We start from the raw sequence: 15,879 nt of genomic DNA, 5'->3' as shown, positions 1-15,879 counted from the left end.
CCTAGCCCCTGCTTGTGTAGCTGTGTCACAACTGTCACTGGGGTCCTGTCTTGCTACATTATGAATCCTTTACCCTGCCTTTGAGCAGAATAAAAGTCTTTATAAATATGGAGTGGTTTCTTTTGGCAGATAAAAGGTATTAAATGGATAAAATTTTGTTTTGTTTTGTTTCAGAAATGCAAAGCAGCCCTCCAGCTCAGGTGAAAGCTGTCACTACCATAGAAAGGGACAGCTCAGGGGCCAGCTTCCCCAAGGCCGGCTTCCCCGAGGAGCTAGCCTATAAGAACCAGCCTCCCTGCTCCTACCAGCAGATCAGCTGTCTGGACAGTGTCATCAGGTACACAGGGCACTTGTGACCTTCCCTGCCGTTGGCATCATCTCCACCCACCCCTTCCCACCCACACGGTGCCTTCCAACCCTCACACAGGTACCTGGAGAGCTGCAATGAAGCGGCCACCCTGAAGAGAAAGTGCGAGTTCCCAGCCAACATCCCGTCCCGGAAGGCCACAGTCAGCCCCGGGCTGCACTCAGCAGGTATGCTTTCCATTCCGGGCTGTCTAACCTGTGACTCCTTAAATCTCCCATATGGAGTCAGAAGTCTTCATAAGCCCTCACGTGTCCCCTTTCCCCTCGTGAATGAATTTTTCATGCATTGTACATATATCAGCAAGTTTCTAGATGACCAAGTAGCTGGAGAGTCAACGCCCTTCTTATAGACGAAGGTGATGTCTAGACGTAGAGCACTAAGCTTCGAGAACAGGGTCCTGGAAAGTCCGTGGGTGGCCAGGGGACAGCTCTGAGCCCCATTCCCTCCTATGGAGGTGGAGCCTCTGCCATTGTGGGGCAGGCACCTGCCTTGACTGTCGAGAGGCTCCCTGCCTGTGAACACTAGCATGCCCCGTGGCCATTTGAAAGCTCGGGCTGCTGTGAGTGATGACCAGAGTCAGAAGGGAATCCCACTGGATGTAGTGGCACATGCTTGCAGTCTCAGGACTCGGTGGAGCGAGGAGGATGCTGAGCTGGAGGCCAGTTTGGGCGATACAAGAAGACTTTGTCTCAAAAAATACAAAAAGAAAGAGGAGCAGGGCTGGCAGGATGGCCCAGTCCATCAAGGCGGTTGCCGTGCCAACCTGAGTTCAGTCCCCAGAATCCGTGCAGAAGAACTGACCCTGCAAAGCTGTCTCCTGGCCTCCAGGAGACAGTGGCACATGAGTCCACACACAGTAATAATAATAATAATAATAATAATAATAATAATAATAATACATTTTAAAGAATAAATAGGGTGTCCCATTTATTAAATGAAGCACAAGAGAGCGGAAGGTCATGTGTGGAACAGAGTGACCATCCACCTCCTGCTTATTGGAAAAACCATTGCCACACAGCAGAGGACCTTGGCTCAGCATGACCACAGGCATCTAGATGCTTCCCTCGCGGAGGTCCTGGGCTCTGAGGACAAACCGTATCTGTGGGGTGGGGGTGTAGCCCGCACCGGCCCCATAGGTCCCTTGAACCTCCAGCTCCTTAACCGGACAGTGGCTTTCATCCTGCATGTGCTTGCTTCTGTTTTTCTCTCATCAAGAGGCAGCCCGGCACTCCAAGGTGACCAGCCACCCGGAGGTCAGCGCTCACTTGAGCTCCCTGACGTTGCCAGGCAAGGCGGAGAGTGTGGTGTCCCTCACCAGCCAGTGCAGCTACAGCAGTACCATCGTCCACGTGGGCGACAAGAAGCCACAGCCGGAGTTGGGTATGCCAGAGCTCCTTGGGGATTGTTAATCAACAGCAATCTGAATTTTAGAAAGGAACTTTGGAGGCTGGGGAGATGGTTCCGTGGGTGAGAGCTGTACAAGTGTGAGAACCTGGCTCACATCCCCAGCACCCACATAAAAAGTGGGCTGTGGTCAAGAGCATGCCTGTAACTCCAGAACAAGAGGGTTGCTAGAGCTTGCTGGCCCCCAGCCTGGCTCCCGGTGCAACGAGCAACTTTGTCTCTCAAAGGAATGAGGTGGAAAGTAATAGAGCAGAACACCTGACGTCCTCTTCTGGCTTGCTTGCACAGCCTCTCCTTTCTCTCTCTCTCTCTCTCTCTCTCTCTCTCACACACACACACACACACACACACACACACACACACACACACACATATGTATGTATATAACACACATACACAGAAAAATTGACTTAAAAAATTAGAATGCTAACTACCATTTTGAATTTTTATGTTTATTCAAACTTACCAGAAGAGGCCCAGTAAAAGATATTTGGGTACTTAAAATTCAGAGGTGGCATGTGGCCAGCTAAGGCCCAAGTACAAGTCCCTGCTGTGCTCTGGTGCCACCTGGTGGCAGGTGTAGGCCCTAGCGTCTGTCCATAAGGTGCAGGCCCCACTTCCTTAACTAGGCTTGGGGCCTTTTCTCTGCCCCCAGCAAAAGGTGAGGCTAGCAGCCATTCCTGTGTAGGGAAAAGAGCCAGAACACATTGTAAGAAGACTGACCAGGGCTCAGTTCTCTTAATAAAATGAGTCTTTGGGACTGGGGAGACGGGTCAGGCGGTCATGTGCCTGCTGAGCAGGCATGAGGACCTGAGTTCCTGGTACCCACGTAAAACCCAAGCACGGTGGCCACCACCTGTAATTCTAGCATTGGGGAGGCAGAGACAGGGGGATTCCTGGGGCTCACTGGTTAGTCAGTTTAACTAAGTTGGCGGGTTCCAGGTTACATGAGAGACTGAATCTCAAAAAACAAAACGGAAAACCATCGAGGAAGACACCCAAAGTGGACCTCTTATCTCCTCCTGTGCACATGTACATATGCACACATATGTACTTGTGGTGAGTGCGCGTAGACACACACACACACACACACACACACACACACGGAGTGGATTACAAGTTTGTTCTTAAAGAAGGAACTAGTCACCCACGTACCTGTGAGAGTCAACCCCACGTGCTCAACCAGCCCTGCTCCATAGGCCACACAGTCACAGTGGCCACCAGGCAGGGTCCTGAGCCTTGGAAGATGCAGCACTTTGGCCCTGTCCTCTGTGTACCAAAGCTGAGGGCAGCTTTGGGATGTCTTCAGGCCCAGAGCGGAAGTCCACAGCTCCCAGTTTTCCTGTTGTTCACAGGCCTGAGGCCTGACCCAGTGGATCATCAGGTCTCTGCTTGCTGCTGTCTGCCTTGGAAAGCTGAAGTGGGGAATGTGGCCCCCGACTGCGGGCAGCATGAGCCACCTGGGTGTGAGGGGTCTGTCCCGTCGGTTGCACTGACAAACGCATGCTGATCAGAGCCTGCTTCTTCTTGCAGAGACAGTGGAAGATGTGGCCAGCGGGCCCGAGTCCCTGGATGGCGCAGCCGGTGGCCTCAGCCAGGAAAAGGGGCCTCTGCAGAAGCTGGGCCTGACCAAGGAAGTTCTGGCTGCGCATACACAGAGAGAGGAGCAGGGCTTCCTGCAGAGGTTCAGGGAGGTGAGCAGGCTGGGCGCACTGCAGGCCCACTGCCAGAACTATCTCCAGGAGAGGTCCCGAGCCCAGGCGAGTGAGCGAGGTGAGTGCTGACCTGACCTGAGCGTGCACTTTCTAAACACTTCCTTCTTTTTAAGACGGGAGGGATCATGCTAGCCGGTTACAACAGGCCTCCCTAGTGCTACGATTACAGGTGTGGGCCTCCTGGCCCGGCTCAACAGTGCTCTGCATCCAGTGCTGGCTTCATACTGAGCTGTGCCCAGGTCGGAGGTGTTCCTGTGGAGTAGCCACGGCCATTTTGCTCGAGGTGCAGCCTGGGAGCACTTTCAAGGATGCAGCCTCATGTTCCCACGGGAACAACACCGGAAACAGTGGCAGAGCCCTAGGCTAGCTTCAGCAAATAGTGGGTTGGGGCTTTTGTCCGTACTCTAGGGTAAAAAGTTAAGTTCAACCTGCAAAGAATAAGCAGGCAGCTCTTAGGAATGGCGGGATGACTGTCCCTTCCAGTAGACTCTCACCCTCCTGGCCGGGGGCTGCCCTGTGAACAGCCAACCTCAGCCAAGGCCGCTAGCATAGAACTACACTCCAGTTCAGGGCCATAATCCCTGGGTGGTTGCTTGAGGGCTTTGTTTCAGGAACCTGGTTCTTGAGTCTAGCTACCTGTCCACAAACTCACGATGGGATCAGGCTCAGTCCACAATCCCCCCTGGCTCCTGTGTATACCCGGAGTTATCTCCAGTCCCGCCTGGGCTGGCAGCCACTCAGACTCAAATAAACACACAGACGCTTATATTATTTAAACTGTTTGGCCTAATGGCTCAGGCTTCTTGCTATCTAGTTCTTGTTTCTAAAATTAACCCATTTCTATGAATCTATACCTTGCAACGTGGCTCGTTCTTACTTCCTTTTGAAGGTAGAGATTGAGCCAGGGTCTTCAGTGAGCATGCTGCCCTGTTTCTGAGCGACAAACCCAGCCAGCCTTGCTTTTCCACGATTCTTCCTCACTCTCTTTCTCTGACACACAGTACTGCCACATACAGGAACCTCACTGGAAATGCCAGAAGGACGCCCACCCCAATCCTGAGCAGCCCCAATATACATAGTTCCAGTTCCCACATACCCCTAGACCCAGCAGTTTGTACAGTACATGGATCGCCCCACATTCCAGGCAGTCCTGGCACCGTTGGAGCTTAGCATTTTTACCACTGTCTTCTCTGAGGGAAAAATGTCCAGTAGGCAAAACAACAAAAAGAGACCGAATCATAAAACCTTCCCTTGCAGGGAAGTGTGCTTGGACTGGGCTGTTTGTCTCAACATGCAGTAAAGGTGTGGGATCCCCTGCCACAGCTCACAGACGCCCCCTGCATACCTTAGGCCTGTTATTCTGCTGAAGTGGGAAGAAAACAGGTTCCTGGGCCGCCCCACAAGGAAGGCACTGGGAATCTGCAAGGTTCTCCTGTCACAGTCGCATCCCTCATCCTCACCACAGAAAGCCTCGGCGGCAGCACCTGTCACTGGTGAGGAGGAATGTGGGCATATGTGGCTGTTGGTCAGCTTTTCATCACCGTGACAGTGTCTAGGAGGACCAGCTGAGAGGGAGGAAATGTTGACTTGGTCACAGTCCCAGCCGTTTGCGGCCACGCTTGCTGAGCCCCATGGGTGAGAGTAGTCTCCGTGGAGGAGACAGTGACTGGAGAGCTGCCCGCCTCACAGAGGCCAGGAAGGGGGTCCAGTGTCTTAGGGGCGTGCCCAGCAGCCTAGCTTCCCCCCAACTGGGCCCCACCTTCTAAAGCTTCCATCTCCCTCCCTCCCCCAGGGCCAGCCACTGAGCCTTCGGCATGGACTTTCAGGGGTGCTGTAGACCAGGCTACAGCTGCCCCCCAGCTCTCTTGTGGCCGGTGGAACATGCAGCATATCTTTAGGGAACAGTAGTGGTAGTTTAAGTGAAACTGGCCATTCTGCCATTTAGGGTGCCTACACCAATACGTATTTTTTCCTAAGTATCAGGAACTAGCAGAGAATAGCAGGTTTTTGTTTTTCTATTTTGTTTTGGACAAAAAATCTTTTGTTTTTAATTACTAATTTTTGAGAATTCCATAAAATATGTTTTGTTTATATTCACCCCCCACTTTGTATTCTCTCCTTGAGTCCAATTTGTACTACCCATGTACTCCTGGGTGTGGGGCTGTCTGTGTGAGAGTGGTGGCCTACTGTGGGCCACATCCTTAAAGAAAACATGCTCTCCCTCCCCAAAAGCAACCAGCTGTCCATAGCTCCTCAGGTAGGGAGGCCCAGGAACCCCGTCTGCCTCCCTGATAGAACGTTGACTGGTTCGATCTTGTGCAGGCAAGCACAGCTACTGTAAGTCTGTGAGTAGAGTGGCCCTGTCATATCCAGAAGACCTATTTTGGTCCAGTCCTGCCCACCCTCTGGCTCTTACAGTCTTCCCACCCGCTCTGTGATGTCGGTCCCTGAGCCCGGGGTCAGGTTTATGCCCATTTGTGGCTGAGCGCTCCACTGGCACACTCAGTAGTGAGTTTCTGTGTTAACTGCCAAGCACAGGACAGAGAAACTTCTGGTGGGCTCTGAGAGCTGAGCTAATCTCTGGGTACAGAGATGAACTTGGGGGTCAGTTTGCTACTATATATATTTAGTAAAACATTAATAGTAGGTTGACTCCTGGGACCTACGGTCTCACCAGCCTGGGTTCTCGGCCAGATTTGCAGTGTCAGGCATGCCTTTCCTCCTGTGTAGGGGACCTTGAGCGAATCAGAAAGTGATGTTGGTTGCCCCCATAACATTCACGCCAGTATTACACCCCAGGGCATTTCTTGCCACCCTGACTATTGTAGTTCACAGCTAGGTTAGACTGTGGGAACTCCCCCCCCCACACACAACAGCCTACATAACACCTTCTAGTATTATAAAAACTAGGCAGTGAGGAGGAAACTTCCTGGTCCGTCTCAACTTGATTTCTCCATGGACAAAGGACCTTGAAGGTACTTACACAAGAGAGGGCCTGGGACTTTGAGGAGAAAGAGGGGAATATGGACTTGTAAGTAAAGATGCACCTTCAAGTTGATGGAACTTGGTTTTATGAAAAACCTATCATTTATTTACCTCAGTTCCTCTCACCGGCTATGGACTGAGAAAAGCCGAGTGTTGTTTCCAGGGCTGTGGATTGAGAGGGGCCGTCAGGTGTCTGGCATTCTACACTCTCTGTGGGTTGATACTCTTGGGCAGCCACTTTTCAATTTTTACCCTGTTATTGTTCCACATTTTAGCTGCCCCAGGACTAAGAAATACTTCCGGAGTGGAGTCCTCTTGGAAAAAGACTGGAAAGAACAGGAAACTGAAGTCCAAGCGCGTCAAGACTCAGGATTCTTCTGAGAGCACAGGGTCTGGAGGACCCGTGTCCCACCGTCCTCCCCTCGTGGGCCTGAACGCCACCGCCTGGTCACCCTCTGACACATCCCAGTCCAGCTGCCCCTCTGCCCCCTTCCCCGCCTCAGTGCCAGCTTACCCTCTGCCTGTGTTCCAGGCACCTGGCATCGTGCCCACACCAGGGACTTTGGTGGCCCCGCCCGCAGCTGCCCACTCCGGCTTCACCATGCCCGTTGTGCCCGTGGGCGCCCACCCTGACTTCACAGTGCAGCCCCTGCCGTTTGCGGCCCCCTTGGCTCCAGTCATGGCCTTCATGCTACCCAGCTACCCCTTCCCACCAGCAACCCCAAGCCTGCCTCAGGCCTTCTTCCCCAGCCAGCCTCACTTTCCAGCCCACCCCACACTTGCCTCTGAAATGGCTCCTGCCTCCCAGGCTGAGTTCCCTGGTCGGACCTCGATGCTCAGACAGCCATGCACCTGTCCAGTCACCCCTCCAGCAGGCACAGTGGCCTCAGGCAGGGCCTCCCCACCGCTCTTCCAGTCCCGAGGCAGCAGTCCCCTACAGCTTAACCTGCTTCAGCTAGAGGAGGCCCCTGAGAGCAGCATTGGAGCCACAGGGACCTTGGGGACCCCAGGGACAGCCGCTTCTGGTCTGGACTGCACAGCTGGCACGTCTCGGGATCGGCAGCCAAAGACACCGCCAACAGTAAGGATTGCGTGAGGGGCCTCCTTCCTTCCAGGCGCTCGGCTGTACCACATGGTGGTCAGGCACACCCTCATGTCAGAGGGGTTCTTGACTGAGTGCTTCCTGCCAGCCTCAAGGCCTGGGTTCAGGCTACAGTGTCCTTTCTGCTTTTCTGGAACGTGTGATTCGTGGTTATGAGGTCCTACCATGAAACGTCATTTGGAGCTCAGTAGAGAGCACCTGAGGATGACAGATAATGCAGATGAGGGGACCAGGAATAGTGTGGGACTTTGGGGAGCATTTTTGGACCTCACATTTCTAATGAGTCTTAAAACTGTGGGTTTTTTTTGGGGGGGTGGGGCGGGGTTTTTTGTTCTGTTTTGTTTTTTCCCTTGAGACAGTCTTACTCTAGCCCTGGCTGGCCTGGAACTTGCTATGTAGACCAGGTTGTCCTCAAACTCAGAGATCTGTCTACTTCTGCTCTGAGTACTGGGGTTAAAGGCGTGTTCTTGTTTGGCTAGGCATCAAAGTTTAATGAAGCCCAGCATGGGGAAAGGGGACAAGCTCCAGCCTGAGTGGCCAGGAGCCTGCCTGGTAGAGTGCAGGCCCCTGGAGGCTCACAAAGATGACGGTGTGTGTGTGTGTGTGTGTGTGTGTGTGTGTGTGTGTGTGTCGGTGTTTCTGCTCTTGGCTCAGAAGCCAGTGTTCCCTGGTGTGGTAAGGGCTCTTTTCCAGTATGGTTTCAAAAGAGCTAGCTTCGCAGTAGCAGCAGGCTGAGTCAGCCCCGTGCACTCTCGGGGTTCGGGGGTTAGGGGAGGTGCTGCCTTTGCAAGGTGCTGATGCTGCCGTTCAGAAAGTGGGGCCATGTAAGTGGGCAGTGGTTCTCCCAGAGCCTCTCTGCCCTCTTAGGATACTAGGACCCAAGATGTTTCCTAAGCCAGGCAGCCCCACTGGGGCTCAGAGCCCCCGTCATGGGGTGGCTTGCTACCCAGGAGGCTGAGGAGCATTGTGGCATATTTCCACTGAGTCCAAGCCCTGCTGTCTGCTGTGACTCTCTCGAAGGCACATTATATTGGGTGGTATTCATAGAGTGTCAGCGACCCTCTCCCCACAGTCCCATAGCTGCAAAATCTGCTCGCCTGATAGGTAAAGGAAAGGCTTGTGCCCCATGGCTGACCTTTGCACAAAAGCCACCCAGCGCCCTTCCTTGGCTCCACCCCGCCATATCGTACGTTGTGTGCCATGTTGTCCCCAAGCCCCTATGACCATTGGTGTCTTTTTCCTGTCCCTAAAGTGCAATGAGCCCTCCGACACCCACAACAGTGACGCCATCTCCACATCCAGTGACCTGCTCAACCTCCTGCTGGGTGAGGACCTCTGCTCAGCCACTGGCTCAGCACTGTCCAGGAGCGGGGCCTCTGCCACCTCCGACTCTCTGGGCTCCAGCTCACTGGGCTGTGACGCGTCCCGAAGTGGGGCAGGTATGTTTGTGCTGAGAGCACCGGTGTGCGTTAACCAGTGTGCGTTTGGGTTCTGTCTAGAAGATTCTCACAGAATGTTCTGTCCCTGGCCATTCAACATGGATGCAGCTCCGCCTGCCCTCCTTAGCACAGCAGGCCCTAGCCATCAGAATTCAGGGTTCTATCTGTTAGCTTCCAATTCCTGTGTCAATGAAGACATTATATCCATGCCAGCCCTTATTGGGCCAGTTGGTGGGTTCCCTGGGCATTGGTTCAACCTCCTGAGTTGGGTACACGTGTGCAGACACAGGGATCGTCCACACATGGCCCTCAAGCCTCCAGGGTAAACCTGCACATGGCCACCTCAAAATCCTGACACCTTTTCTGCCCTAAAGTGAACATTCCCTAACCTGCTTACAGGCTTCTTTGCCCAGGGGCAACAGCTGCACATGAATGGACCAGCAGCTCCCCTCTTGGGACACTTCTATGAGTCTGAAGATAGATCTATTTAGTCCACAGACAGTGAGAACTTGGGACAGAGGTCAGGGCTCCAAGACAAGGCCCTGCCTGAGCTCAGCTCTGCCCCAGGCGAGAACCACCTCCATGGTGCTGGCGGGTATCCTGTGTTCAAATCACTCAGATCGTTAAGATTGGAAAGCAAAGGGGAAGTGGGCCAGCACAGGCTGTCTTTACCCAAGGAACCCTGCTCTCCAGAGCTGCATGCTTCACGCAAGCACATTTCGCAAGAGTTGCTTTCTTGTGTCAAGGTTATAATGACGTGCATTTCGTGTCTCTGAAGGCAGTAGTGACACAAGTCACACCAGCAAGTACTTTGGAAGCATTGACTCTTCAGAGAACAATCACAAAGCAAAAATGATCACCGACACCGAGGAAAGCGAGCAGTTCATCAAGTACGTCTTGCAGGACCCCATTTGGCTGCTGATGGCCAACACAGACGACAGCATCATGATGACTTACCAGCTGCCCTCCCGGTAACTGTCCCACCTCCTGGGAAGCCTGGAGGGCTGGGTGGGAGTTTCCTACACCAAGGTCATCCAGGCAGGCAGGATGTCCCTTGGAACACTGTCTAGCCTCAGCAGCGACAGTAGAGAGAAACGAGGCTTTGGCCATACATTGGTGCAGGCTGCCCTTTGAGCTGTGTTACCTCCCCCACCTCTGGGGTAAATGGGATGTGTCTGTCTAAGCTGGAGAAACCAAGGCTCCAGGTGGGTGATCAGCCCATGTCTGTGGTAACTCTGGGTCTGTGCAGGTTCTGAGCGCAGGTCAGGCTTCCCTAGTGAGGTCACGGCCTTTGCAGAGCAGTCCCGGACATGGGGCTAAAAGAAAGGAAGGGGAACCCCTGAGGTTCCTACAGGCTGCAGGCCCCTGGTCATTAAAACAGAGAAACAGAGGAACTGGTGGGGATCCTCAGGCCTCAGGTTGGAGACAGCTGTGGTCCAGGCCAGCGCTGGCCCAGGAAGGAGACAGTGTGGTCCCAGAATCTGGGTGGTTAAGTCTCCTAGGCTGACCACGCAATGAGAGCCCAGCCCAGGACTCCAGACTGCACCTGAAGGAGCCAGGCTCCCACAACTAGTTTCAAGAAAAACTGAAATTGTGACCTTGGTTATCATTAAGAGAAAGACTAGAGAATACTTACTAGAAAGATCCAGTTACCTTAAAACAAAATAATTTCTCGCAATGATAGTCCTCTACTGCTACATTATTGATACTGAAAACATTGACAGAAAATGAGCATACTGTCCCTTCAGCCTGTGGCACTCACCTGCACCTAACTCTTCATGAAGGGATCTCCAGTCGGTCTTGAAAGAGGACCGGGAGAAGCTGAGGCTGCTGCAGAGATCCCAGCCCCGGTTCACAGAGGACCAGAGGCGAGAGCTGCGAGACGTCCATCCCTGGGTCCAGACTGGGGGTCTGCCTGCGGCCATTGATGTGACAGTAAGTTGTCAGGGCCTTCCTTCCCACATAGCACTCCAAGGGTACAGCTGGAGCTAAGCATGGTGGCACACACCTGTCATCCCAGCACTTGGGAAACTGAGGCAGGAGGATGGGAAGCCAAAGCTGGCTTACCCATAGCAAGAGCTTGTCTCAAGAAACAAACAACAGAGGTTCACTGAAGAGGACCCCGGACTGTCTTCCTGGTTCGTCTGTAAATATCACTCATCTGAATTTGAAATTATTTGAAAAAAAAAAAAAAAGAATCGGATGTGATATAGAATGCATCTGTGGCCAGCACTTGGGAGGCTGAGGCAGGAGAATTGCAACCCTGAGTCCCTGAGTTTATCCTGCTGCACAGGGAGATCCCATCACCAAAAAAAAAAAAAAAAAAAGGAAGGAAGGAAAGTTTTAGGAGCCTTATGTGTGAGCCCTTCCAGAGGTTTGAATGGCTAGCCTGAACGGCTCCCTGAAGGGAATGGCTTCCCTTCCTACCGTTTTGATTTCTGTTGAGCAATACAAACATCTCTCTGCCCACCCTGCTCTTCTGCCACGGCCCCCTGGTCCTTAGAATTCCAGAACCATACGTGCTCCCCAGACCTCTGCTGCCACCTGCTGACTCTCAGGTAGAGTGTCCCCACTGCAGACAGTGGCCTGAGGGCAGCCACCTTCATCACCAGGTCGGGGCTGTCAGTCTACAGATGCTAGCAGCTCCAGGTCCTGGGCACCGGGAGTCTTCCCTGGCCTCCAGGTTCCCAGTGCTCAGCTTGGTGTGAGCTCCCGTGCTGATGGTGTCCCCCCACCACTGACCACAGCCAGGGGACACTAGCTGTACCCTGCCCTTCCCAGCTCACTGGATGGAGGCCCACCTTTCCAGACTGCTAACTGTGGGGCTGTCCAACCCACCTCTCCTACTCTGTCTGGTCGTTAGCAGATCACATCATTCAACTTTCAGAGGTAGACAGAAGCCACTTCTCATCACCTCCACCATATCCCCACCCACAGGCAGGCTAACCTCACATTGTGCTCCCCCTTGTACTCCAGAGTCAGATCATATTATGTCTCTGGAGGGGTTTGAATGAGAATGCCCGCCCCCTGTATTGAATGCTTAGCCATTGGAGTGGTACCATTTGAGAAGGATTAGGAAGTGTGACCTTGTTGGATGGAGTACCTGTGGCCATGTTGGAGGAAGTGTGTTACTGGGGATTGGCTTTGAGGTTTCAAAAAGCCCATGCCAGGCCAAGTCCCCGTCTCTCTCTTAGCCTTCAGATGTAGGTCTCAGCTCCTTCTCCATGTCTGCCCGCCACGGCGCTTCCTGCCTTATGCTAATGGACTAACCTCCGAAACTATAAGCAAGCCTCCAATTACATACTTTCTTCAATAAGAGTTGCCTGGGTCATGGTGCCTCTTCACAGCAAGAGAGCCGTGACTAAGACAGTCTCCACTTGAATCCTTTCTAGCCATGCCCCATTCTTAGCCAGAATAAACGGCCTCACAGTCACACAGACCCACCTCCTCCTACCTCACTTCCCATTTCCCTGCCCTCTCTTGGCTGTTCTGGGCCAAGCAGACAGGCCTCTGCCCTGGGACCTTCACACTTGCTCTTCCCTGTGTGGGAATCGTCTTTGCTCAAAGGCGCCTTTCTTAGTTTTGCTGTCTTAGCTCAGGAACTTGCGAGCAGTTCAGCTGGCTGGTTGGTTCTGGCTCAGGATCTCTTGGGAGGGATTTTTGATGTTGGCATACATTGTGGAGACTAAGGGACGACCTCAAGTCAACTTAAAATGGGGGGGGGGGTGCAGGGGCAGGCTGTCTTCTGTTAGCCTAGAGCTTGACAAGAGAGCTAGTCTAGCTGGCCAGTCAGTCCGCCCGTCTGCTCCCCAGCACTGGGGTTACCAGCTTTTTTTCACATGGGTGCTAGGGAATGAACTCGGGTCCCGAGGCTTGCCAGGCAAGCACTTCTCCAGCTGGGCTGCCTGAGCTCCTTTAAAACAGGTTCGCACACTGTAGCCGAGCTGGCCTGGAACTCAAAGCGGTCCTCCTGCTTCAGCTTCCCAGGTGCTGGGATTACAAGCAGAAGCCACACGCACAGTTTGTGAAGCTGAAGGCAAGGTTGGGCTGAGGCTCCTGGAGTCTGAAGGCAGGAGGACCTGCCTCTGGGGAGGCTCCCTCACAGGCCTGTTGATGACGACTGCAGCAGGCCCCCATGTCTCACTGTGGGCGCTTAGACGTCTGCAGGAGGACAGGAGGAGCCTGTCGTGCCCTGAAGGCCCCATCTCAGAAGGCACACGTGCCCGGTCTAAGTTCTCGTAAGGACAGAGAAGTGGGATTCTCCCTGCTGAGGGGAGAGTGGTCTTGACAAAGATGTGTGGTCATTTGACTACCCATGTTTGTCCTTCACATACACTCGAATACCTCTTCCGCTTGAGCATATACCCTGGAACACTTTTGATGGAAGTCACTGGTAAAGGACTCATGACCCAGAGTCAGCTTCCTGGGGCAGGGAGTACCTCCATGGCCAGCAGCCTCCAGGCGCATGGCTCATGTTCTGCCCTGTCTTGCTGAGTGGGGGTGACAGCAAAGATTTCAGCTGCTCTCTTACTGACGTCACCTTTTTTCTTCGAAGGAGTGCGCTTACTGTGGAAGTGAGGGGAAAGACAACTTTGGCCTGCCATATGAGGAAGACAGTCCTGCCCTGGGACTCAGTGACGCCTCAGAAGCCAAAGAGGAGGAGAATGGACAGCTGACAAGTCCCAGGAAAGAGACCCAGACGTAACCCTGTCCCCCGGCCAGTGATCTACATTAGATGGTGCTCGGAAGAGGCGGGAGGTCTTCTCATTGTTTCTAATGAAATGGACGTGTACTCACATTGCTTTTTTGTTTTAAAAAAAAAACAAACCACCCTAGTTTTCTGAAGGTGGAACAAAACTGTGAGGAGGTGTAGGAAGAAATAGGTTTTTGTATTGAAATATAAATACGGAATTTGGGGGATGGGGTGAGATTTGTCACTGAACTTGACATTGAACTTGGGGGAGACTGAGATGATCTGTGTATCATGGAGTTTGCCTCAAGGCCCCCAGAAGTTCCTTGACCTCAGTGAGACCCCTGTCCAGTGTTCCAGTGTCCACTGGCCCCTATGGGTTATACTGAGACATCACACCGTGCTGTGACCCATAGCAGGGAAGTACGTGAGGCGCTCAGCCAAGGGCCTGGCTTTCTAGAACTTTCCCACAGTGTGATTGTATCGGATGGAGGGTTGCTTTTTAATCTAGATTATCATGCAGTCCTGCCGAGTGTTTGTTCACCTACCAAGTGGAGGGAACATCTCTGCTGGCGTCCTCTCAGTGTGTTCCGTTACATGGTTTGGAGCATGGCGTGGCAGCTTTGGCTTCCGGTCCTGTAGTGGCCAACATTCCAGTCTGACGTGCTTCTGTCTGTAAACAAAGTTGAAATGCCTGCTCTGGACTAATGGAGCTTAGTGGTTTCTGTGACCAATGCCATCAGACTAGCACCCCCACATTGTACATTTCTCCGACGTTCTCGCATCCTTTTTAGATCATCATGGCCGGTTTGTGGAGAGGTATGGTATCTGTCATGTCACCCTAACCGCATGGTGGCCTCTGCAAACCCGGCTTTGCAGCCGTGGGGACATGCTCATATGGGTTCTTTGTTTGGAATCTCCTAGACATCAGATCCCAGCAGAGAGCAGCCACTGAACACAGGGAAGGGGCAGGGGGCGCCACCTTCCGTGTCCTCCCCGCTGTACTCCTGGCTGGCCCCCTAGCTCCTGTGGCTTCAGGTCTCTGTCACCACACCTGTCTGTGCTGCTGACTCTCAGATCACTGGAACCCTGGGAGAAGGGGACCTCTCTGCCCAGTTCTACAAAACCTTATGCTGCACCAGACATCCAAAGATTATTCGGACAGACTTCCTGGTGACCCCTGGTGTGAATGAGAAGTCACCACTGAGGAATTATGTGAGTTACAAATGCAGAGTCTGCAACAGATAAAGCAGCGTCTCTTGAGTCTGAAGCGGCTACTAGAAAGTTGTCTTACTGCAGTTGCTTTTCATAGTAAAGCCATTTGATGCCTGAATATTAACCCTATTTTTCATAAAGACAAGAACTCTATTTTTTTTTTTTTTTATTAAAGCAACACCACCTTTGACTGCGATAAGGTAGTAGCCATGTTTTAATGGAAATTCTTTGTTACAGACAGCTGCCTCCCTCACCCGTCGGATCGTAAGGGTAGATAGATGGTGGTCTAAGCCTACGCTTGTTACTTAAACACAAAACTGCCAAATCTTCTCTCTACTGTCGTGAATGTTTACCATCAGCATTATTTTATGATTATTTAATATATATTCCTTGATTGTTAACTGCTAAGAAGTTGACTTCCTAGGATAATTTTGTGAATCTGTTTACAAGATGCCAAGCATCCAGTCCTGTTTTCTTTAGATGTGTGCTTACACGGGTGTCATGAGACTTTCTCTATTTTAAACTGAGCCTCCTTTTTAATGTAAATAAGCTCTCGGAGTTTGTGTGACGATTCGTGAGCCTTGCCGGACAAATGGTTTGTTCATGTGCAAACCAAACGTACCTTCACCCAGTGCAATATATTTGTGTGACTGCTTGTGTCTTTTTATGACTTTTTTGCCTTTTAGAGAATTGTTAAATAAAGCAAGTATATTTTTATTTTCAATTTTATGCTTTGTTTGTGGTGGTGGTGGTGGTGGTGGTGGGGATTCACCCCAGGACCTCATGCAGATTAAGCATATGCTCTACCACAGACCTATACCCTAGCACTGTATATATTTTTAACATAACATAGACCAATAAACCAAACAGAATGACATTGTCAAAGACTATGTTAAAGAACTTCAAAAATGGTACATTAGGAAATCTTCAGTCCCCAAAGCTAGCTCATCACTTCCTGCACA

At 52.1% G+C, this 15,879-nt stretch overlaps 1 protein-coding gene across 1 annotated transcript in view; it reads left to right on the top strand.

Annotated features, from left to right (window-relative positions):
- Positions 1 to 15,641, top strand: part of Per2 (period circadian regulator 2) — a 43,389-nt gene extending 27,748 nt beyond the window's left edge. The window contains exons 15-23 of the mRNA XM_028880350.2: positions 175 to 337; positions 428 to 534; positions 1,583 to 1,747; positions 3,305 to 3,544; positions 6,747 to 7,552; positions 8,826 to 9,012; positions 9,791 to 9,983; positions 10,797 to 10,947; positions 13,568 to 15,641. Of these exons, the coding sequence (XP_028736183.1) occupies positions 175 to 337; positions 428 to 534; positions 1,583 to 1,747; positions 3,305 to 3,544; positions 6,747 to 7,552; positions 8,826 to 9,012; positions 9,791 to 9,983; positions 10,797 to 10,947; positions 13,568 to 13,717 (2,162 nt within the window). The 3' untranslated portion in view covers positions 13,718 to 15,641. The remainder of the gene's footprint in view (positions 1 to 174; positions 338 to 427; positions 535 to 1,582; positions 1,748 to 3,304; positions 3,545 to 6,746; positions 7,553 to 8,825; positions 9,013 to 9,790; positions 9,984 to 10,796; positions 10,948 to 13,567) is intronic.
- The last annotated feature ends 238 nt before the right edge of the window (positions 15,642 to 15,879 follow it).

The sequence above is a fragment of the Peromyscus leucopus genome, chromosome 13 (genome assembly GCF_004664715.2).
Source record: "Peromyscus leucopus breed LL Stock chromosome 13, UCI_PerLeu_2.1, whole genome shotgun sequence".
NCBI classification, from domain to species: Eukaryota; Metazoa; Chordata; class Mammalia; order Rodentia; family Cricetidae; genus Peromyscus; species Peromyscus leucopus.
This window is presented reverse-complemented; position numbering and strand designations above follow the sequence as displayed.